This window comes from Mizuhopecten yessoensis, unplaced genomic scaffold (assembly GCF_002113885.1).
Source record: "Mizuhopecten yessoensis strain PY_sf001 unplaced genomic scaffold, ASM211388v2 scaffold5547, whole genome shotgun sequence".
NCBI classification, from domain to species: domain Eukaryota; kingdom Metazoa; phylum Mollusca; class Bivalvia; order Pectinida; family Pectinidae; genus Mizuhopecten; species Mizuhopecten yessoensis.
Genome location: NW_018406103.1, coordinates 249,272 through 273,780, shown reverse-complemented (window position 1 = coordinate 273,780; position 24,509 = coordinate 249,272). Strand labels below are relative to the sequence as shown.

At 36.3% G+C, this 24,509-nt stretch overlaps 3 protein-coding genes across 3 annotated transcripts; 1 reads left to right on the top strand and 2 right to left on the bottom strand.

The window, feature by feature from the left end:
• Positions 1-52: 52 nt before the first annotated feature.
• On the bottom strand, positions 53-12,552 carry LOC110450899. The gene is made up of 4 exons (XM_021498680.1): positions 12,505-12,552; positions 2,363-2,607; positions 1,092-1,238; positions 53-261 (listed from the first exon to the last, which is right to left on the bottom strand). The coding sequence occupies exons 2-4, from the start codon at positions 2,580-2,582 to the stop codon at positions 101-103; spliced, it is 528 nt and encodes a 175-aa protein (XP_021354355.1). The 5' UTR covers positions 2,583-2,607; positions 12,505-12,552; the 3' UTR covers positions 53-100.
• LOC110450898 (Golgi SNAP receptor complex member 2-like) lies at positions 6,532-10,332 on the bottom strand. The gene is made up of 2 exons (XM_021498679.1): positions 9,879-10,332; positions 6,532-8,724 (listed from the first exon to the last, which is right to left on the bottom strand). Exons 1-2 carry the CDS (start codon positions 10,148-10,150, stop codon positions 8,352-8,354), a joined length of 645 nt encoding a protein of 214 aa, XP_021354354.1. The 5' UTR covers positions 10,151-10,332; the 3' UTR covers positions 6,532-8,351.
• LOC110450897 lies at positions 10,363-22,815 on the top strand. The gene is made up of 5 exons (XM_021498678.1): positions 10,363-10,470; positions 12,454-13,351; positions 14,484-14,633; positions 15,814-15,962; positions 19,396-22,815. The coding sequence occupies exons 2-5, from the start codon at positions 12,478-12,480 to the stop codon at positions 19,507-19,509; spliced, it is 1,287 nt and encodes a 428-aa protein (XP_021354353.1). The 5' UTR covers positions 10,363-10,470; positions 12,454-12,477; the 3' UTR covers positions 19,510-22,815.
• The last annotated feature ends 1,694 nt before the right edge of the window (positions 22,816-24,509 follow it).

Sequence of the window (24,509 nt, the reverse complement as noted above, 5' to 3'; positions counted from 1 at the left end):
AACAAAACAACATCAAAGCACCTATGTATTTGGATAATATCTATTAGTTAAAACAAACAATGAAATGCTCAGCAACACTAATATTCACATACATAAGGTGTCAAAACTCATCATGATCCTGTATGAACCATCGCTTTACAATCAGGATGCTTGCTGCCAAAAACTCCAAACACATTCCAGCTATGGTAAAGGCAAAGGACCAGGCCAGGTTTACTGGGGCATTGGAGCCGTATATACACACAGCCAACAGGACGCAAACAACTGAAAGACAAAGTATGAATGTACTTAAGGGTGTATGCTATCCAACTAACATGTAACAAAACACTTCAGGTGCGGAATTGCTGGTGTTTTTTTAAGCATTGAGTAAATTAGTAGGGAAATACTGTGTAACAGGAGAGGGACAATGCATGGCCAGACCGGGGTTCGAACCCGGGCCATTCCGAACTCTAGATGGATGCTCTACCAATTGAGCTACCTGGTTGCAGACGATCGACCCAGTCCAGTTCTGCTACAACTGTATACCAGGAAATTTTCACTGCAGTTGAATTTTTAGCCTTTTTTGCCCTCCGTAATGAGGGCAGGGCGAATTTATCATTATAGTAAACAACATAATATACATTGTGGGCGAATATGGATTTTACTGTAGAAGGGCAGTCTCACTGAACATTTTCCTGTATACAGTAATTATTTATATATTATACAATGTAATCAGAACAATTACATAGATTTCAGAACAATTGAAATTTCAACACAAAAATTTCCTCCTATAGAATATCTGGAATGTATTAATGAATAAAAGGTTTGATCAAATTTCTAACAGAAAAAACACTTCTAGCTAATAATTACTTCAGTGAATGCTGTTCTATATAAAATACAAATCAAAATGTACTAAAGGCTTTAACCCTTTCAACACTGTAGACCATAATGGACTCATCCAGATCAATGCATGGTAGAGTCTACTATAGTTACATAGGGGTGAAAGGGTTAAAATATTCTAGGAATACTTCTGAAATAGAACTACTAACACATATATATCATTGATTAAACCATGGCTGACACTTGAGATAAAACTTGAAAATGAAAGGATATACCCTGCACGAGACTTGTGATGATGATATCGAGGTAGATAACAGCGTTGTGCGTCCTGTCTACGAAGATGTACAGCAGAAATAGGATCGTAGACATAAGGCCGGCAAGTAGACCCAAGGTGACAAATGCACGGGTTGCTAACAACCAGCCTGTAACAAGTACAGCAATAGGTATACAGACAAACCTTGCTATACTGCCACCATATGTTCAGAGAAAAAGAAAGACATTATAAAGGGGTTTCACGATAAAAAGAGGAGAATGTGTAAAGAAATTCTTAAGAAAACGAGACATTGAAATACATGTATATTGGCGGTAAACGAGGTGGCAAATGAAACGAGGGGCGTTATATCGAGGTTTCGCTGTATATGTTTGTTTCATTAACCGACCCCGTGTAGTATTGGTCAAAGATCGTAATCCATTCTTTCTTGCTATGACAAATAGTTATGAAATCAAGGAACATGTACAATATCTTTAAACTGTTCTTGAGGAGTTAATTAATTCTGTCCAAACAATGACACCTTTACCTTTGACCTCTAAAATCTAATCTCTTTAGCATTTTAAGTGGCACATATAATGTTCATTTTGTATAAATCCATAAATTACAACTCATTCTTTTAAGGAATGTCTGTAATATTCAGCATAATAATGAACGATTCTGTGACTTTGACCTTTGAAAAGGCAATATTAATTTGACCCTGTTACCTTGACCTTGGCTTTTGACATTTACACTATATCAGAGCTTCATATGGGGCACCCCATTGAACATTTGGTACTCAGATATTGACAGCTGTAGGCTGCTATACTTCCAAGTACAGCCAGTATCTGTCAAATGTTAATTATTTACTGTATAATTCTTGTGTTTTTGTGGTCTCTAATTTTTGAGGATTTGTTATAATGGTCATTAATTTTCACAGGATTAATCTATTTTTCACAGATTTTATGTCTTAAGACCATGGCACAAATTCATACTGCAATTAAGACGAATTCTCTTGCTATTTATTTAATTGTTACCGAGAATCACAAAAATTAGAAACCCCCCAAAAGCAACTTTTAACATAATTGAAAATATATGATATTATGATTAACAGCCTGAAATAATTTGAGCTAGACATGAAATAAATATAGAAGTTTGTGTGTATTGGTAACACAATTACATTATATATACTGCAATGCATACAGAATTCTATAGCAAACAATTACTACCAAAAATAAAAATGAACGCAGTAACAACACAATTTAAACAGATGTTCATTTCAATTTCTTCATAACATACCATTGTCAGCTTTCACAGACCCACACACGTCGTCCACACATGCACGCCACAGACCTGTGGTCACATGGGAGGTGATCGCATCTCCGAATGGCGTTGGCACAGCTAATTCAGAGGAGGTCCACGCAGGAGTGGAGAATCCAACCAAGGTCACCAGCAGTGATGACATCATCAGAAGGAGTGTTGTGCGGACGTACCTGGGTGAAAGGTCGGGCCCCGGCATCTGTCTATGTTTTATAAAGGCTGTACTGTAAGGAGGGGGGACAACTCACGTGAAAAAAACTGGATGATCCTCAAGCTTACTTGTTTGCAATGCTATGATATATGCCTACAACTGCCAGGAGATGTGAGCAAAAAAATCTGCGAGATCAACTGATGATTTTTACTATGTAGCTCCCAAGTCACAAATGTATAGAGGATGCAAAAAGTTGTCTTAATCCTTAGGAATCTGGTTATGATTAACAGGACTGTACATCTCAATCACAAAAAATATCCAAAGGATGTTCTTGAATAATTATGGGTACGACTAATATATATATAAGCAAAAGGACGGAGATATCCCTGTTCACATTCACATGATCGACAGTTCTTCACAAGTCGGAAAACACAAAAACACAGAACATTTTTGTAAAATCCCGAAAGCATGGACAAGTACTAGATTAAACTGAAGTTAAGCTTTTGTTTAAAAAACTATTAAATCACAAATTAAAAACCTAATCCATCACATACATGAACCCGAGACTACAAAAGAACGGACAAGTATACCAGGTTACTTCTGATGTAAGAGTCCCTCGTGACTGAAATCACACCCCTATGACTTGTATCTGGAGAGGTTATACACAGGCATACCATTTTATCATAATATCGAAGTCTATGTAAATAGCCTGCATACCACTTAGCGGGCACAGATGTTGAACATTTGACCCAATCACTTGCATTTAATCAGCATTCTCAATCACGTTTCCTTGCATGGGCTCTTAAACTAGAATATACAATTATGTTTATGTAACAGGATTGTTGAAAAAATGCATGGCCAGACCAGGATTCAGAACCTAGCACCTCTAAACTCTAGAAATTAAGACGCTCTAACAAATTGAGTAACTTGGTAGTCTGCTCAAGACATTTGTCCCCCCTTTTTCGTAGTTTCTGAAGGCAACAGCTAATAATAATTATTTACAACCAAGGTTTGGATATCCCCTTGGTATAAGTGTATGACAATTAACTGTAACAGTTAGGGCACTTACTGTAACAGGAGCAGAAAAAAACACAGTAAGCCTGGGATTCAAACCCAGGACCTCCAAACTTAGACAGATGCTCGAAGGATGGTTAACTTTAACAAGTGCATGATTATTGAAAAATTTAAACTGTCATGTGACTTAAAAATTGGGCTTTCAAATTAACGCAAACTAAATCTAAGTGGAACGCATAAATCTGATCTGTCTATAGCAGTTAAGTGATATCGAGTGTTCTTGATAATTTTGTTTTAAGATTTTGAAATTTTCCCTAACAATGGCTGATCAACTCTAACCAACCTTTGAGCAATGGGGGCCTGATTGGCGGCAATCAAATCAGTCCAGTCCAATGGCCAAAACATCGAGATGGATCCCTTGATCACAACTTGTAAAGGAATGATTTTTTTTTTATTAACGATACTTTGTGCATGTACACCTCTACCATTGAGACTGTTACATACGGCAGATATAACAATGACAGGTGCTTGTTACTCTATACTACACATAGCAAGTCACAGTTAAGAAGTGTGTTCATATTTCACACTTGGCCTGTTCATTGATGCTGTGGTCTGTCTATAGGCCTATTCCGTCTTTGCGTATTGGAGAGTTATCTTCTCTTGTGAGTAGGTATTGATTGTTACGTCATTGGTTTGTGTGAGTAAAATAAGTTGTTTTCTCAAAAATTGATGATGTTTCTCTCACAAACAAATGACGTTACAATCAATACCTGCTCACAAGAGAAGATAACTCTGCAATATGGAAAGACGGAATTCTAAATGTAATATTTCACAGGGGTAAAACGTGGAGATATACACCCTATAAAGTATTTACCAAAGCTCGCCAGAAAACAGCATTAAATCCTGAGATTCGTCCATATTTTATGAATTAATCCCAAATTGTTCAAACTCGCTCTGATAATCGAACTCACGCTTAATTTGGCGGCTACAATTTCGTATAATTAAAACAGGTTAAACAATATTTATTTATTTATTTTTCCAAACTGACCGGAGGTTAACCGTAATGTCAAGCCTTGGGTCAACATATCCTTACGGTCAATGTCATCCATGAGGAGTAAAGCACTAAAATATAATTGACTACAATTCTACAGAAATAAATCCTGCTCACAATTTAATTCGCTATGGAGGGGAAATATGTTTTCAATTTTCGCATTGCATATATATATATATATATATATATGTGAACTGAATATCTCATAATCTCATAGATTCCTATTTGTTCAAACCAATCTTTGGTTGAGAGGCACCCAAATATCAATAAAGGCAGTCATAAAATTATGTTGTAAAATTATGTTGTTAATTCAGATATTAGAATAAAAGACAAAATATTTAACAACAAAAAAGTAATTCTTCATAATTTATTAAGACATTTTAGTTGCAATGGAATATCTATCATTGATTTATCTTAACATGAGTTAATTGTCACAAGGAAACACATTATAACTATTTCAATACTGCCAATATAATAAAATATACTAACCGGGGACCAACACATATATTGACCATTCTGCACTTTAAATGAACTACATTTAAACGTATAACCAATCAATTAACATATATTATAAACAGATGTATCGGTTGGCATGGCAACTAGCTGTTGTATGATTGAAATAGAAAACACATGATATGGCTACAACTATCTAGTACTGACTTAAAAACATTTAGTTAAAAACCAGACATTCCACTGAGATATACATCCTACATTCTGTATAAATGTATGTTTTAAAACTTCGGGCAGGTTTGGAAGAATTCACTCACCATGGAATTAACTCATTCACCCCTGAAGACACATTTGAACTCTTCCAATTCAAAGGTTAGAATAGTTCATTAATAAATCTCAGGGGTGAATGAGTTAATTAAAGAAAATCAACTTAGACCAGTATGTTTGGCTTTAAACACACTTTATTATACAATTATGGACTTCAGGTGAGGTCTATCCCTGATTTACGAACCTGGTCTGAACAATATTCACAGAGGCCGAACCATTTTGGAATCACAGAGTGACTTCAAATACAAAATAACATACACAAAATAGAATTTCAGATTCAATTCATGTGATATTTAATTTAAAGTAAATATTATTTGCACAATCCACATCAACAATATTCATGCCTATTTTTAGTAGCGGTCTGTAACACTTTTTTATTTATAGGTCGAGGTCTGTAATACTTTTCTATTCATAGAACAAGGTCTGTAACATATTTACAGACTCGTCACATGACATCGCTCCTCTAATCGGGACTAGGAATTAGCACCAGTCATATAAATAATAGTGAATATTGTCTTTTAGTTAAGAGTGTTAAAATATCAAAATAATTGCAACAGACAGAACTATATATTGATTTTTTTGTTTGTTTTATTTTTTTCATAATTATTCACAAATATGGATAACAAAATTAAACAAAAAATATGTCTTGCAAAATCGATCATAAAAAAAGATTTTTAACTTCTTTCGGATCAACAAAATGTCATGTCAAATTTCGGGTTTGATTATTTGCTATAACGAGTACATATGTACATCATGTGTTACCGTTTACTTTTATAGATTTCATTATATACAAAATTACCGTTTAAATAAATACATATATAGGTGCCAAAATTATACACGTGACTATCAATGTAATAATAAATAATAATTTGAGGTTCTTTTAATATATAGCGCTTTATCACAACCTAGTTTGAAGGTCGTCTCAAAGCGGTTCACAAATTATTATCTGTGGTTATAGGGCCTTTGCAACCAGCCAATACCTTTCTCAACTCCCTGGGGAGCATTAAATACAGTCGGAGCTGCCATTTCGGCACCAAGAGCTAGCATTCAACAATTCTAGCACTGTCCAACCACATACTCATTTACAGCTGAGTAGACTGGAACAAGCGGAGTAAAGTATCTTGCTCAAAGAGACAACACAGTGCCGTGCCGTGACTCGAACCCACAACCTTTCGGTCACGAGCCCCGGCATCCTACCACTGGACTACCGTGCCGTTGTAATATCAACCTGCACTGAACAGTGCAAAAATGCATGTTTACTTTAGGTTCAGAACATATTTTCTTAAATTCAATACAATTGAATCATAGACTAGTTGGTTGGGTTGAGCAGTGAATAACAGACTCGTCTTTCACCAAGACGGCTGGGGTTGGATTCCACGATTGGATGTGAAAAGGTATGGGGTCACCTAATAGCGCCATCATTTAATCTTTCTCAATCAATCATCTATTTTCAGACAAAACTTGTGTGTTCTGTGGCAGTTTATAAATCAACGTAAAAACTTACAACTTAAATTGTAATATTTGTTACAAAATGTTATGTCTCCTGTTCCAATGAAAAATGACACGAAAAACAACTCTGAGAATTGAAGTCTAGTGTGACAAAAAGAGCATTACAAAAGTTGATCCAATAAACATGAGACTAAGACCTCTCATCTTCAATACTCCAGTCTGTAATCTTCAAAGGACAGGTATCAGCCAGGCATATTTTTTTTACCTAATAGTTAATTGTGTGCCTTCAATTTTGTCATGACATATTCCAGGGATGCAGATTACATACGTGAGCATAACCACTGAAGTATTGAGGATTAATAAGGCCTCTGGGAATAAACTCCAACCTATGCAGAAGCATGTTGTAATCAGGACAATATATGCACTTACATCAGAAAGACATGTTGTCATGGCAGTGAAAGCATTGATGGAGCCCGCCAAAGTATATACGTACTGGTAAACGTGAAGCTGGACAAATATACCGGGTTTCACATCAATTAAGTGACAAGGCAAGGAACATACACCACTTAGTTACCACCATTAGAGGCCATTACAATTAATCGAAGTAGAAATTTAACTTACAAAAAAAGACAAAGTTTGGGATGAGAGGGTCATATTGCAAACCCAAGTCAGAAAACAACTTTTACACCAACAAGCTTAGCGTGGACAGTACACACAGAAATGGAATAGTCAGCAGGATGAACGACTCTGTTTTTCAACTTTCAAGAGATTGATTTTCAACTTTCAAGCTTATGTTTAATGTTACTTGTACAAAGTATCACGAAGATAATTCAATCATCTTCAGGGAAACAAGAATTATATAAAACTTGGATTAAAGATGGATATAAAAATTTCCAACTTAGTGACTCAAGTAAAAGGAAAACATGACATATATATGACACCAACAAGCTGAGTTAGGAAAGGACACAAAGAGATGATATAGCCAGTAGGATGGACAACTAGAGTAACAAGATATGAATAAGGTTACACACCAATTCAATGCCATAGTATACGATTATGTATGACGTTTGTTTATCTCACAAACTTATTTTGCAATTAAAGACCAATGAATGAATGAAGTAGACTATTACCAACTATACCAGTGTTTTAGCTTACTTTATCACACCAGACTCGAAAAATGTGTTCTATAAGAGAATTCTGACAAACATGGAATCTAAGTAATATTAAATTTGACAGCATTATACCTGTACCATTTTCGTACTGGTCTAACACTAAAACAATAGGACATTTCTGTAGGAACTATTGCGATGAATTTCAATTATTATAAGTAAGAATTATAATCATGACTTATTATGAAAGATCCCCAAGAATCTTTTACTGACCATTTACATTTTACAGAACACATGAATTTCTAAATAAACTTTTTTGCATGAAATGCATGCCATGCTCATCGAATGATTTTGAATTAATGCTTAAACAGGTCTTTACAACAAAATTAACAATGCAAATCCTACTGGAGCTGCAGATCAGGTTAGATAACTCCATACAAGATACATGATAACACATGTGACCACCATGCCTCCGAAGAGAATGTATTTGTCCTGATAGGAGCGTTTCTCTATAAGTCTCATCACTGTATTACTAAGTCCTAGTACATTGGCGACGTCCAGCATCTTTTTGTGAGCACCCTTCAGAGTAACCCGCTGATCACGCAGATTGTCAATGATGCTGTTTCCAGAGCCTAACAGGTTGTCCATGTCACGATGTGAATTCTGTAGTCGTTCATTGTGGGCCATGCCGGCATCAATCTGAATAGATGTGTCACGGTCTTGGTCGTTAGTGGTAAAAGTACGGGTGAGAAGTGCTTCTCTCTCTCGCTCCTCTTCCTCCTTTACATACCTGTAGTAAATGAAAAAAACAACAACATTAAAACATACATGAACTAAAATATTTTTTTTGATACACTGATTTTATTCTAACTATAGAGATCTACATGTACATATAATGGCCACCTTCATCTATTTGAAGATTATGACATGTGAAAGTGGGTGCTAGGCCAAAAGAAGAAAAGATAGTGAAAGGGAGTATTTATAAAGTATGGGAGTAAGAATTGATTTTTGTTTAGGGACAGTTTGAAGCAGTCAGAAGAGGTAATGGAGGTTATATCTGGAGGCAGGTTATTCCAGTCTACTATGGTACGAGCGAAGAAGGATTGTTGTCGTACCTGTGTTTTACATGAGAGTGTTTGATATGAGTTCCGGTGTGCGTGTCTTTTGTGGCGGGGAGGTATGAGTTGGTCTTTTCTTATATTGACTTTGTCATGTAAACAGTATAGTTTACATTTCCTTACTCCAACAATATTAGAGGTTTTACATGGCGAAAAACTTTTGACACGCGCCGCGCACTCGGCAAAATCATATCCGATAGAAAAAAGGCCGACCAGCGCCCTCTCATGTTATGCAGGTCCAGTACACTCTGCCGATTGAGCTATATAGCTATAAAGACCTATATAGCTATATACACCTATAAATTATAGCTGTATTGAGCTATATTTTCTCAGATTTCAAATTTCATTAAATTAAAGCAAAGTCGCATAAAACAATAAGGTTTATGGTAATGTTGACTACAAAAAGCATACATTTAGATATTTATTTTCATTTTTCATAAATGTAAAATTTCCGATTTTTTTACATCATTATTTTTTAAAAAGAATACCCATATTTAATGTCTTTTGTTATCAACTTAATGATACAATCTTCTTTTAAAAGCGACTTTGTTTCGTTTTCCTTAAAAAAGAAAATCACTTTAAAATAGCTCAAAAGACCTATTTCACATAGGTCAATAGAGCTATTATAGGTCTTTACAGCTATATAGCTCAATCGGCAGAGTGTACTGGACCTGATATGGGAGTAACATTTCCTCTGCTGTCAGCTCTATCATATTTAAATAAAATTTCATATTTCATCATTTAAATAATTCCTGAAAATTACCAAATGAAAGACAGCATGATTCAGATCGGTGGATCCGATTTGATAACAGGGTTCTTTGCCTACCGTTTGTGTTGAATCTGTCTAAGGGCGGCCTGTATGTGCTGGCAGTCGTACTTTAGTTGGTCAACTCTCATTTTTGCGTGAGCACGGCGAGTTGGTGGCTCTTTGTTTACCAGGATCTCTAAACGTTCACAGTTGCTGACAATGTGATCTATCCGAGCCTGAATCTCGTTCTCTATCAAATGAACATGATCTCCGACAGTCCTCTCCACCTTCCCGAGATCGCCTTGCACTTCCTGGATTAACTTATTTGTCTGGTGATACAGCGACTCCATTGTCTCTAATTTGTCTGTATATATATGAAAATAATGTCAACTGGTCAGTCTTGCGCCAGCTTCACCATTTCTGAGTCACAAAACGTTACCATATGATGACAGATGTAAACCGAACCGACGTGTCAAACAGCGGCCAGGCCAAAATCCGATAATCAATGTAGATCGTGCGCTTAAAAAATCTTGTTCTTTTCTCCTTGACCGTGAAGCATTTACATGCGCATGATTGTATCAGGCGCTTTCATGACCACACTTCCGGTTGTTTACAAGCACCTGTGTTGTAACATATTTCATAGTATATGAGCAAATTCAACGTTTGAAAGGTAAAAAATGCAGTACCAAGTGTGTTTTTACAATGAAATGGAACACTTGCAACCATTTTTGCACAATATCCGCCAATGTCATGTCTATTTAACAACGCTGACGGGCTTCCTAGAAGATTTATTTCAGTCCCGTTGCGATTTTTATTACGATTGATGATGAATGAAGGCTTTTAACCATTCTGCAATCATAAAACAATCATATATTACAAATAGTGTGCCAGGTTAAAAAAAACTTTCAATGGGGTTAATTAATTATAATATTACAACTACAATCATCCCAATGTTCTTCTTGCATATATTTCTGTTTGACCACAGACTTGGATAGCTTTGACTGAAACCATTGACCACAGAATGTGCATTGCCAGACTGGCATTTTAAACTACAACCTCTGAATTCTAGACGTACGCTGTTATCAATTAGTCTACCTGACAGTTCGCCATCTATCGGCCCAGTCCAGTTCCTCTACACATGTTTATGTAACAGGAGAAAGAGAACCCAACGCCTCACATACTTCGAAGAGTTCTCGGCCACCAGACTCAACACGGTTGTCTTCTGTTTATGCTCATCCTAGGAAAAGGAACCTGCGTATCCTCAACATCAACTGCAGGAGTGTAATGGACAAGAAATCGGAACTATCAGGAGCCCTGGAATACTTGAAACCCGACATTGTTTGCGGCACGGAATCATGGCTCCGAGGAGTGAAACCGGGTAAAAATCCTACGCAGAACTATATCAGATCCAGTGAGGTATTCCCTAGTGAGTACAAGGCATATCGAAATGACCGTGGGTCCCATGGAGGAGGTGTCTTCATTTTGGTTCATGAAGACCTGGTATCGGTGGAACAGCCTGAATTTGTGACAAATTGTGAACTGGAGTGGGTTAAACTTAAATTGGAAGGAAGTAAAGAACTATTCGTTGGATGTTTTAACATGGCCCATCGTAACTCTGGCGACTTAAAGGAACTTGATACATCGCTGCATATGATCACAAAAACCAAACATAGACATGTTATGCTATGTGGCGATTTCAACTGCCCCGACATTAACTGGCCTTCCCTCTCAGTTACCAGCTCTACAGATAGATCTATCCAGCAGGACTTGATTGACATCTCAGTCAAACACCAGCTCGCCCAGATGCAGGAAACGTCCACACGAGAAGACAACACACTTGATCTTGTATTCACGTCAAATCCATCCCTGGTGAAGAGTTCAACAACGGTGCCTGGAATCTCGGAACATGACATAGTAGTAGTTGACAGTGACACTAGACCTCACTACAACAGACAGAAACCGAGGAAGGTACTTTAATTTCGAAGAGCTAACTGGGATGACCTGCGTGACGGATGCCGTACCATCTCCGAGAGAATAGCATCCCTTTATGAGGAGGGAAAGGACACAGAACAGCTCTGGGACTCCTTTAAACTATCCCTACAGCGCCTCATCGACAAATTCATAATTAGCTGTTATATTCGTAATCTGGTATTAATGAAGTACGCAAATATGAAATTTCAAATTCATTTGACAATTAGACATGACATATACCCACATTTTCGCAATAAAATCTGTGAATATCGTCTGTTGTGCTCTATTTGGTTGAACAATTGTTTGTCGCATGCGGAGGCTTTCATTTCTGCATGCGACGAAGCGTTTCTAAATACTGTCGAAAACCACATTATTTTAGCTATTTCTGCATAACACAATTTCATTGCTATGGTAGGGCATCTACGCATGGGCATTGGAAACAATCTGCACCAAGAAACTTAACCCCAATTGACCAATATGGCGTTTATAACAAATTGGTGAATAAATTCAAGTTGAAATTTTTGCTTTTTATGCGCCGAAAAATTACCCATAATGCCCCAAGTCCTGTGAAGGTACGAAATTATTAAAATTAGATATGTTTACTGTAAGCAATAGTAACACCTGGATGTATGTGTGTTATGTTGATATGATCACATTTATATATTAAGATGGTCTGTTTCAGGAAGACGATGCGTCTTTGGTGACAATGGGTAAAGACAAGAACATACTGTACCTGGGGAATCTTCGTCGAGACCTACACCTGGTGGAGCTGAAAAAGAATCTGTTGGAACTCTTCTGTAACTATATCGGTGTTGTCGTTGATTGGGATGATATCGATATCAAGAAGGGCAAGCTGGCATGGTTTGCCTTTGTGGATCTTCACGACGAAGGCGAGGCTTCGGAGACTCTCGAGGAGCTTGCCTCCTGGGAAAACCGCCGTAACCTTCGTTACAACTTCACGTACATAGTGCAGCCATACGAGTCGCTGACTGTTGATTATAAAAAAGTGAAGAAACAGAGGAAAACCAAGAAACCTAAACCAGAAGAACAATATAACGAGGAACATTCCTCGTCTGGTTCCAGGAACAATAATGCTGAGAGAACAGCGAGCAAAGGTACTAAAACACAACCTACTGTGAAACAGACTGCAGGGACGGCTTCAACCAATGACAAAAAGGTCTCTGCCAACCAGACTGTAAACGAAGGAGAAAAGAAAATTTCTCCAAGCCCTTCAAAACCAAAGACTGCAACAGCCAGTAATGCAGAAGGGCGGGAGACCATGACGGCTGGTATGACAAAACTGAGTTTGAGCGAAAACCACTGCTCAACGTCGACCTCCATGACCGGGTGTCCGGTCAAGGGGTCGCTTGCGGCCACATCAACCACTGGTCTGGAACAGCCCTCTGGTCGACACTACAACGCTGACCAGTTTGTTGGCACAGAGACTCGCAGCAGAGAGTATAAGCTTGGTTCTGGTAACTATATCAAGAAACAGCTTAATAAGGATGTTGGGAGATATGTGTGTGGCTTTCTCAACAGCAGAGAGGCTGGTACACTGATGATAGGAGTCAGTGATGAGGGTGAGTATTAATTACAGGTAGATGTGTTCAGATTATTGGAAAAAAGCAGAAAAATGATCAACCACAGCTGAAAAGCAGGCACTCTACTATGATTTTGTAAGCTCTATTAATGAAAATTTAAAGAATTAAAACACTGAAAATCTTAGCCTGTGATGTGCAGTGTGGAACAAGGGTTGTTTTCGTATGGTTGGCCTGAAGTTTCTTAGGTTAGTCTTGGAAAAAACTTTTCTTTTACTGCATAAGTATAAACAATTAAAACATTACTAAATGTATATTTTGGAAGGCACAGAAGGCTCATTAGAAAATACACTTGTAACAACAACAGAAAGTACAGTCAACCTATGTTTATGAAATGAAAAACATAAACAGTAAAATATGTTACAAAATTTGTATTTAATTTTGGTTGAAGAATGAACAAATGAGTGTGAAAATTAATATTGTAAGTATTTTTGTAATCCTGAAAATGTTTCAAAATTAAAATTATATAAAAAAAAATATGTAAAATTCTTATTAAACAATCTATCATTCACAGTCAGCTTCCGATTGCTGATAGTAAATTTGCCTTACGATTCCCAGCACTAACTACAGGGCAGTGTTTGTGACTAACACTGTTGTCCTTTAGTATGTGACTTGTAAATTTCATCAAGGACTAGTGAATCAACTAACCTAACTGGTCCTTTGGACTTGTAAAAAAGTATGTTACCAAAATACCATTTGATAAATACATTATAAAATAAAATGATTCCTTTTGGAAAACTGCTTAAAACTTAGACATACTGCAGGATAGCTATCAAAATTTTCCTAAAACTTCACCATAACATTGATATATTGATGACATTAGTTATTTTAAGTCTTTTAAATAGAGCCAATTACTCTCATTTGTTTTGTGTTTGAAAATCTGCCTTATGGAAATATTGGATTAGTTACATTGACGTAGGGCTAGCAAATAATCTGTTCTACTATTCCTGTGGACTATGTACCATGCAAAAAAAATAGCTTGTGTCTAACCATGCAGGGTCTTAATTAGTTTAGATTTATAGTGATATGAGATATATGCTATCTTCATTGGTATACATTGATCATAATACAGACTACAGTTGTGACCTGAAATATTGACTATTTATGTTGCCAGGTCGTGCGAAAGGTGTGGAATATAGTCAGTCACAGGAGGACAAGGCCAGAATTGACATCGACATGGCTTTCAAAAGTATAAGCCCAGCCATCTTTCCCGAACAGTACACTGTCCAGTTTGTTCCTGTCCTCACCAACAGCTTGCCTTCTGGTAAGTTCTGTAGTTATGGCATTATTTTTTGTTTATTTTTTTGCATTTTTTTTCAATTTTTTCCAGTACATGTACAATCATTACACATACACACATTCACACATGTTGAAAAAGTGAAATTCATTCTATCATCATCGTCCATATATCATCATCATCATCATCATCCATATATCATCATCATCATCATCATCATCATCCATATACTATCATCATCATTCATAAATCATCATCATCATCATCATCATCATCATCATCATCATCATCATCATCATCATCATCATCATATCTTTATTATATTTGTCCATATATCATCATCATCATCATCATCCATATATCATCATCATCATCATCATCATCATCATCATTCATATATCATCATCATCATCATCATCATTATCATCATCATCTATAATATACATGTATATAACTGATACATTCAACAAAACACAATGTCACACACTTTCACACATAGAGAGACAGGACAAAGATAAAGGTTATGGCATTAAAATTAGTAATAATATCATCTGGCTATAACTATACAATGTCACGGTACATCTAGATCTGTAAAGGGTGTGAATGGTGTTGGAATTGAGGCCATTGACTAAAAATTACTGGAAAATACTCGTACCAGGAAATTGTTACCACTGTTTAACTTTCGCCATGTTTGCCCTCCTCAACGGGACAGCGAATTATCCGCATATTCTTACACAATATACAATACCTCTCAATTATATGTAAAGGACAAAATTAACACAAAGCGAACATAGTTTCTATCAGCCAATGGCAAATATTTAACTGGGCAAAAAAATCTATTTATAGATAAAGTGTATTTAATATGGAAAAGTGCCAAAATTTGGTTTTGTACAATTCTTTAAAAAGTGCTGAAATGTTTATACTTTGTACTGCAGGGAACAATTGATACATGATTTATAATATTTCCTTTAAAGGAAATGTTTCAAAAGGTATTTTAAAAGTTGATATAAATTGATCATAAAATGTTAATTATTTTAGTAAAATACTTAATGATTCTTTTCAGTTTTGTGGTGTTTAACAGTAGATCAAAAATTGAAAAAAAATGCTTGAAATAAAAGAGCTTGAATATAGAACGTTCTGAAAGTGTGTATGATCCATTTGTGGGTGAGCACGTTATAAGGCTTGTGTTAATTCTCTATTGTTACAGAGCCACCCCTCTGTGTGTTAGAGGTGAATGTTAACGTTCAGGAGGACACAGAGGTATTGTATGCCACCGGTGGGGATGTCTACGTTCGGCGCGACGGCAGCATCCAAGGGCCCCTTAAGGGGGCTGATATCCAAGACTGGACCAGACAGGTTAGTCTGCCATTCTGTTGACTTTTTATTACGGTGTAGTTTTCCACTAAAAGATGTTTATACCATCTGCTTAGTAGCATGTAGGTTGGGGAAGTACTACAGTTTTGTCCTGCCTTTCTGTCGTTCTGTCCGTGTATCTCTCACATTCCTTGTCAGCAATCGAGTCACTGTATTTCGGAACATATTTTCATCAAACTTTTGCAGGTATCAAATTGGACAATTTCAAATATATGCATTATCAGTCAAAGGTCAAGGTCACTGTTACTAAAGACTAATTTTCACTTACCTATCATACTTGTTGGCAACACTCCACATGTTTGATTGCTTGTCAGATTTTCACGAACCCTTACTTTATGAGTGCATTTGCCTCAGTGATCCTTTGAACAATCTGAAATATGGGAATGATAGGTCAAAGGTCAAAGTTGCTGTAACAAAATATCGGATTTCACCATCACACTCTTTGTCATCACTAACAAAATAGGTTTTTTGCCTGGGACATAGTTTGTTCAAGTTTCAATATTTGAGACATTGGTCATAGTTCAAGGTCACTGTTACTAAAAATAAGCGGGGTCGGGTGGGGGTCACAGTGACAGCTATTAACTCAAGCTGCCATGTTTTCAAACAGAATCAAACGGATGAAAGATTTCTAATGTTTGCCTTGGTCGTGTCATTTAAAAGTTCAAGCATCATGGCTATCTGTCCGAGGTCAGGGTCACCAGTACTAAAAATAGAATTTTGCAGAATCTATTTTGCAGAAATGGCTGTTTATATCTCGAGACAGATTTTCCGAAACTTCACGCATCTGTTTGCATTGAACATATGTCATTATCATTTGATTTTTGTCCCAGTTGGTCCATGTTTAAGGTCATTATTACTGAAAATATAATTTATTTATAAATGGATTTATCGCTCCGTAGGAAAAACAGGGGTTAGAGGTTGGGTGGGTTGGGATGGGGAGCTGTTGTTAGTTTTACTTACATTATGTAAGTTCCATCGGTTGATACAATTTAAAAAAAAACTATTTGTTTTTAGGTCACCTGAGCTTTAGCTCAAGTGACCTATTACTATCCGTTTTTGTCCGTCGTCGTCCGTTAACATTTTACATTTCAAACTTAAAGTCAAGTTCTGCTGGGCCGATTAAACTGAAAGTTGGTAGGAATGATTGCCTCATGGTCCTGACAAAGTGTTGTTATTTTTCGGGTCGATCAGAAATCCAATATGGCCGCCACAGCCACCATTTTGAAAACCTATTTCAAACTTAAAGTCAAGTTCTGCTGGACCGATTGAACTGAAAGTTGGTAGGAATGATCGCCTCATGGTCCTGACAAAGTGTTGTTATTTTTTGGGTCGATCAGAAATCCAATATGGCCACCACGGCCGCCATTTTGAAAACCTATTTCAAACTTAAAGTCAAGTTCTGCTGGACCGATTGAACTTAAAGTTTGTAGGAATGATCGACTCATGGTCCTGACAAAGTGTTGTTATTTTTCAGGTCAATCATAAATCCAATATGGCCGCCACGGCCACCATTTTGAAAACATATTTCAAACTTAAAGTCAAGTTCTGCTAGGCCGATTGAACTGAAACTTTGTAGGAATGATTGACTCATGGTCCTGACAAAGTGTTGTTATTTTTCAGGTCGATCAGAAATCCAATATGGCCACCACAGCTGCCATTTTGGTAAACTATTTCAAACTTAAAGTAAAGATCTACTTGGCCGATTGAACTGAAACTTTGTAGGAATGATCGAATCATGGTCCTGACAAAGTGTTGTTATTTTTCGGGTCAATCAGAAATACAATTTGGCTGCCATGGCCGCTATTTTGCTACTAAGTTCTAATAGGCCGATCTCACTTAAAATTGGTCTAGGAATGATCAGCTCATGGTCCTGACAAAGTTAAGTTAACATTATACTATTTTTTACTCAAATTGGTACATATTTCAGCAACAAAAATAAATACTGTAGACTCAGGTGACCGTTTAGGCCCATGGGCCTCTTGTTAAGATAAAAATTGGTTTATTGAATGTTTTTGCTTGTTATATCAAATTTAGACCTCATGTGTTGTGTAATTTAACTCATTCACCCCTGAAGACACATTTGAACTCAACAACCACAACAGAATTATTTGTTCTGCAAAGCTCAAAAGTTCTGTTAACCTTGTTCTAACTCTTTCACTTGATCCCACTAACTTGTACTTTCCTTATTGTACGTATATATTATGATTTCCCATTCTTCTTCTACCCTGCTGTTCCCATTGACCCTCGATCTACTAACCTTATATATCTCTGTCCAGATGTTTCCTTGTATTCCTGTCCAGATATGCTCCATTATACATTTTTATACTCAAGAAAAAAAATTAAAGGTTGTAACTCCTGACTTGCTGAAGATGTCTGAATAAAATTTTAGCGATAGCTTCAGGATGGCAAGTATAAGTGTGTTGCAAAATACAATTGGGTCTGTATCCCCAGTCAAGATCACATTGAGGTCAAAAGTCAAATACATTGTTTCAGCCATAATTTCTGACTTGTTGAAGATATCTGAATGAAGTTTTAGGGATATATGTAGGAGGGGGAGGCAGTGTGCCCATTACTACTTTCTGGTCTGTATGCTCAATGTCAAGGTCACATTGAGATCACACTTTATTCGCGTTGTAATGACCATTAGGGGGAGTGTAATCCACAAGTTTTACCGATTTTCTTGTGTACCTCTGTCTTGCGATTCCATTAGGGGTACCTCTCATTGAAACAGTGTGTATAATTTATCCTGTGTATTCCTGTTTTGATAACTTTGTGTATATTTTACCCTGTGTATTCCTGTTTTAGAACATTGTGTATATTTTACCCTGTGTATTCCTGTTTTAGAACATTGTGTATATTTTACCCTGTGTATTCCTGTTTTAGAACATTGTGTATATTTTACCCTGTGTATTCCTGTTTTAGAACATTGTGTATATTTTACCCTGTGTATTCCTGTTTTAGAACATTGTGTATATTTTACCCTGTGTATTCCTGTTTTAGAACATTGTGTATATTTTACCCTGTGTATTCCTGTTTTAGAACATTGTGTATATTTTACCCTGTGTATTCCTGTTTTAGAACATTGTGTATATTTTACCCTGTGTATTCCTGTTTTAGAACATTGTGTATATTTTACCCTGTGTATTCCTGTTTAAGAACATAGTGTATATTTTACCCTGTGTATTCCTGTTTTAGAACATTGTATATATTTTACACTGTGTATTCCTATTTTAGAACATTGTATATATTTTACCCTGTGTATTCCTGTTCTGTGTATTCCTGTGATGAGCCCCTCTATCCTGGTTGCATGTTATTGCCTGCTTGCGTTTTGCATTGTGACCTAAGCTAGTTTTATGTTTATGCATGCTGGAAAACCTGAGACACCAACCGCAGACTTTGTTTGTTTTTGTTTAAGAGATATCAGAGAAAGATCCAGATGCTCAGTGAGACAGTGCAGCTGCAGGGGGAGAGACTGTTAAAACAGGAACAACAGAATACCCATCAATCGAAAGTCTGCACACTTTTATGATGTTCCTCAAACCCAGTGCCCGTTTGCTACGTGTGTTTCCCAAAGTCTGCATCCTTTTTCGACATTGTAGAATCTACACCCCCTAATCTGTAACTTTGTCCAAAATAAGTGTCTGGTAACTTTTATAATTATAGTACATACAATTTGTGTTCTTGTATGACAGCATTGAAGTGTATGTCCTTACTGTAGGGGTCCAAATCTTACACATCATGGCGCCTATACTTACAGTGTTTGTTTATATGAAGATTCCTATAGCTGCGTTCTTCTAGCCATCCTCGATACTCCAGGAGTTACGCTCACTTTCACTCTCTGCACCCCTGGAATATGCCATAGCAAACTTGAAGGCATGTGGCTAGCTTTATTTGATTGATCTTGGGGGAAAAAAAATGATGAATTTGAAGATTACAGAGGAACAACAGCTACGTACACTCGACTTCAAAGCAAGTCAATTTTACCATTTTGCAACCAACAGATTCTTTTGATGAATAAAAAACGATCAAACTAGTCTCCTCTTATCATTCGCAAGGTGGCGCACACCGAGCCTTCAATTTTTCTCTGACATATTCTAGGAGTGTAGAGATCGAAAGTGAGCGATCGAGGATGTCTTCTTGGAACATGTGAGATCTGGCTGGTTGGAGGTGCAGGTCTGAAGGAAGATTTAGCACACAGCATTATTCAAGTGTTATTATTATAATATGGTGATGAACTGGACAATTTGTACAGGGATATTGAAAGGGAGTACCGATGTTACGGAATGCAGTCGTTTCCATATCAGGATGTTTCGTTACTTGGATAAGATGTTTTCGGTACGGTTACTTCGAAAAGCAATTTCGATATTTCATAATGTTTCGGCTATTTGACCAACGTTTCAGATGTGTACCTTTTTGGTTTGTTGTCCTGTGTGTTGCTGATTTTATGTTTCAAGGTTCCTCAGCATTTTTTGTCTTTACGAAAAATACCAAACCATCCTATGGTTAGATACCAAAACTATCAGGTAACGAAATGTTAAGAATTTTGATAATGTATGTTAGAAATATATTGAAACATGTAATTTGTTACATGTTAAGCGTATTTTTATGAAATGATAAACATATATTTGAAATACAATTCGATTGAATTATATGAATTATGTCACAATTGTTTGATCGCTCCAATTTTTGCATTTTTAGACAAGTTATATATCTAATATGATTTAATATATGTTTGTATAAGTGGCAGAGGCTGCAGTGGCTAAGTGGTTAAGGCGTCTGACATTCTGCTACCACTAACCCCCCACCACTTAGTCGCTGGTTCGAGACCTACGTGGGGCAGCTAGTCGCCAGGTTACTGGCCTTAGGTTGGTGGTTTTCTCTTTGAGAACTCCTGGCGGGCTTTCCTCCACCACCAAAACCTGGCACGTCCTTAAATGACCATAGCTGCTAATAGGACGTAAAACACAAAGAAACCAAACCAAATTATAAATGGCAAGTCACGAAGTACGTACAGTGTAACCTGTGAAAACTGGTCAGTAATCTGGAACCCTGTATAAATCGACCTTCACAAAGAGGTTGTGCTAACACTGTACGTCAAGCTTCAGTAATCCATTCACCACTTGCTACAAACAGACATGTTTCAGCGATGTTCAGAATTTAGCACTTCTCTCGCTCTCAAAATTATTGTTGGGCACAATAATGACTACATTAATTAAAGTTTTTGTATATAATTTCTTATTACATATTTTGTGAGTGCGCGAATTCATCAATGTGCTTATCTGTTAAAAAGTTGATAATACGCTAAAATCTGACCCCACCAATATAAGTCTTTTCACAGTATCTGGTTTTCCTGCTGTCTTACTTAAGACTGGAAAACCAAAATTGAACCACTCTTTACAAAAGTAAAAAAACATTAGATGTATCACAGTTCATATTTTTCAATTATGTTGCCTTAGAATGCATTAAGCCATTCAATCTGTGATCTGTTTTGCATACAGTCATTTGCGAAATACGGAAACAGTAATCAAGGTATTCTATAAATATCTCGTAAGAGCCCTAGGTGTTTATTTTGTTTGTAAGAACACCTATCAATATTTTGTCTCTTGATACAAATATATATATAATCATTCTCTGAATTTTCAATAAATGAACAAAATCATGGTTTGATGATCCATTTTGGGTACTCTTACCTTATAATTAGCCAGCATTGTTTTGGTGACAGATTTCCTTGTTTGTTAATATGATGTTACAGCAATCCTGTCATGATTCAGTCGCCCTAAGATGGAGACATACTGTTGGTATGCAAGTGACTGAATAACAAACGTTGACATGATTGGGGTTTTTATGTGTGAAGTTGTATAATCTATAGTCCTCTCTTATTATGAATGAAACGTTTTCTTTTGTATTTGTAAATTGAGCCTGTGCAATCCCAGGATCATTTTCTATTAAGCATTTTTTTTCCTAAGTAAGTCTCATTTTTTAAAATTTTAACTGAAAAGTTTGGTCCAAAGGATATTGGTCAATTTGGAAAGGTTTTTCACCGCGTAGGTGGTTGGTGATTGTTTGTTTGTTAGCCTATAGCTAAATCAGTATTAAATTGTTGACCCATTAAAAAGATATGTGACTGTGTGGTCGGTATGTGTGGGTGTGTAACGTTCCATACAAACAGGAGAAATATCTAGGTTTAAAGATCCCTGTCCCACTGCACTGTTTTGGTATACACAGTAACCTCCCCTTAATTGCATTTTGGATATACCTGTAGAACAGTTTCAGAGGATGTACTTTAAGCTTACCCCCTGGGGTTTTGAGGATGGAGAAGACCTGCAGTATTAGAAATTGTATGTTAGTCATTTTATGTAAACGTCTAGTATTCAGTGTTTTTGTGGGCAGTACCTAGTCGACAAACTATTTCTTTAGTATTCAGTCCGACTGAAAATAACATTTAAGGCATTAAACAAATTCTGTCCTATAAACAAATTACCTCACGAACATTTTTATTTTCAAGTGTAGATACAGACTATGTGTCTGTTAGATACAGGCTACTGTAAATTGAGGTAAGATAAATGATGCTGTAACTTAAGTTTAGATACAGGCTACTGTACATTGAGGTAAGATGAATGATACTGTAACTTTAATTAAGTTTAGATACAGGCTACTGTAAATTGAGGTAAGATAAATGATACTGTAACTTAAGTTTAGAGACAGGCTACTGTAAATTGAGGTAAGATGAATGATACTGTAACTTAAGTTTGGAGACAGGCTACTGTAAAATGAGGTAAGATAAATGATACTGCAACTTAAGTTTAGATACAGGCTACTGTAAAATGAGGTAAGATAAATGATACTGCAACTTAAGTTTAGATACAGGCTACTGTACATTGAGGTAAGATGAATTATACTGTAACTTTAATTAAGTTTAGATGCAGGCTACTGTAAATTGAGGTAGCATACATCCTACTGTAAGTTACGTTTAGATACAGGCTACTGTACATTGAGGTCACATACATCCTACTGTAAGTTACGTTTAGATACAGGCTACTGTACATTGAGGTAAGATGAATTATACTGTAACTTTAATTAAGTTTAGATACAGGCTACTGTAAAATGAGGTAATATAAATGATACTGTAACTTAAGTGTAGAGACAGGCTACTGTAAATTGAGGCGACATACATGCTACTCTAACTTAAGTTTAGATACAGGCTACTGTAAAATGAGGGAAGATAAATGATACTGTAACTTAAGTTTACAGACCGGCTACTGTAAATTGAGGTCCGATAAATGATACTGTAACTTAAGTGTAGAGACAGGCTACTGTAAATTGTGGTAAGATAAATGATACTGTAACTTAAGTGTAGAGACAGGCTACTGTAAATTGTGGTAAGATAAATGATACTGTAACTTAAGTGTAGAGACAGGCTACTGTAAATTGTGGTAAGATAAATGATACTGTAACTTAAGTTTACAGACCGGCTACTGTAAATTGAGGTCCGATAAATGATACTGTAACTTAAGTGTAGAGACAGGCTACTGTAAATTGTGGTAAGATAAATGATACTGTAACTTAAGTGTAGAGACAGGCTACTGTAAATTGTGGTAAGATAAATGATACTGTAACTTAAGTGTAGAGACAGGCTACTGTAAATTGTGGTAAGATAAATGATACTGTAACTTAAGTTTAGATACAGGCTACTGTAAAATGAGGGAAGATAAATGATACTGTAACTTAAGTGTAGAGACAGGCTACTGTAAATTGTGGTAAGATAAATGATACTGTAACTTAAGTGTAGAGACAGGCTACTGTAAATTGATGTAACATACATCCTACTGTAAGTTAAGTGTAGAGACAGGCTACTGTAAATTGAGGGAACATACATGCTACTGTAAGTTAAGTGTAGAGACAGGCTACTGTAAATTGAGGTGACATACATGCTACTCTAACTTAAGTTTAGACACAGGCTACTGTAAATTGAGGGAAGATAAATGATGCTGTAACTTACGTTTAGATACAGGCTACTGTAAATTGATGTAACATACATCCTACTGTAATTTAAGTTTAGATACAGGCTACTGTACATTGAGGTAAGATGAATTATACTGTAACTTTAATTAAGTTTAGATGCAGGCTACTGTAAATTGAGGTAATTTGAATGATACTGTAACTTAAGGTTGGAGACAGGCTACTGTAAAATGAGGGAAGATAAATGATACTGTAACTTAAGTTTACAGACCGGCTACTGTAAATTGAGGTCCGATAAATGATACTGTAACTTAAGTGTAGAGACAGGCTACTGTAAATTGATGTAACATACATCCTACTGTAATTTAAGTTTAGATACAGGCTACTGTAAATTGATGTAAGATACATCCTACTGTAAGCTAAGTTTAGATACAGGCTACTGTAAATTGATGTAAGATACATCCTACTGTAAGTTAAGTTTAGATACAGGCTTACCTGTACCTCTAAACATTAAATACCGTAAAGACTTGCATAATTTGCGCAGATTATTTGTGTTGAAATTAAGTTTGA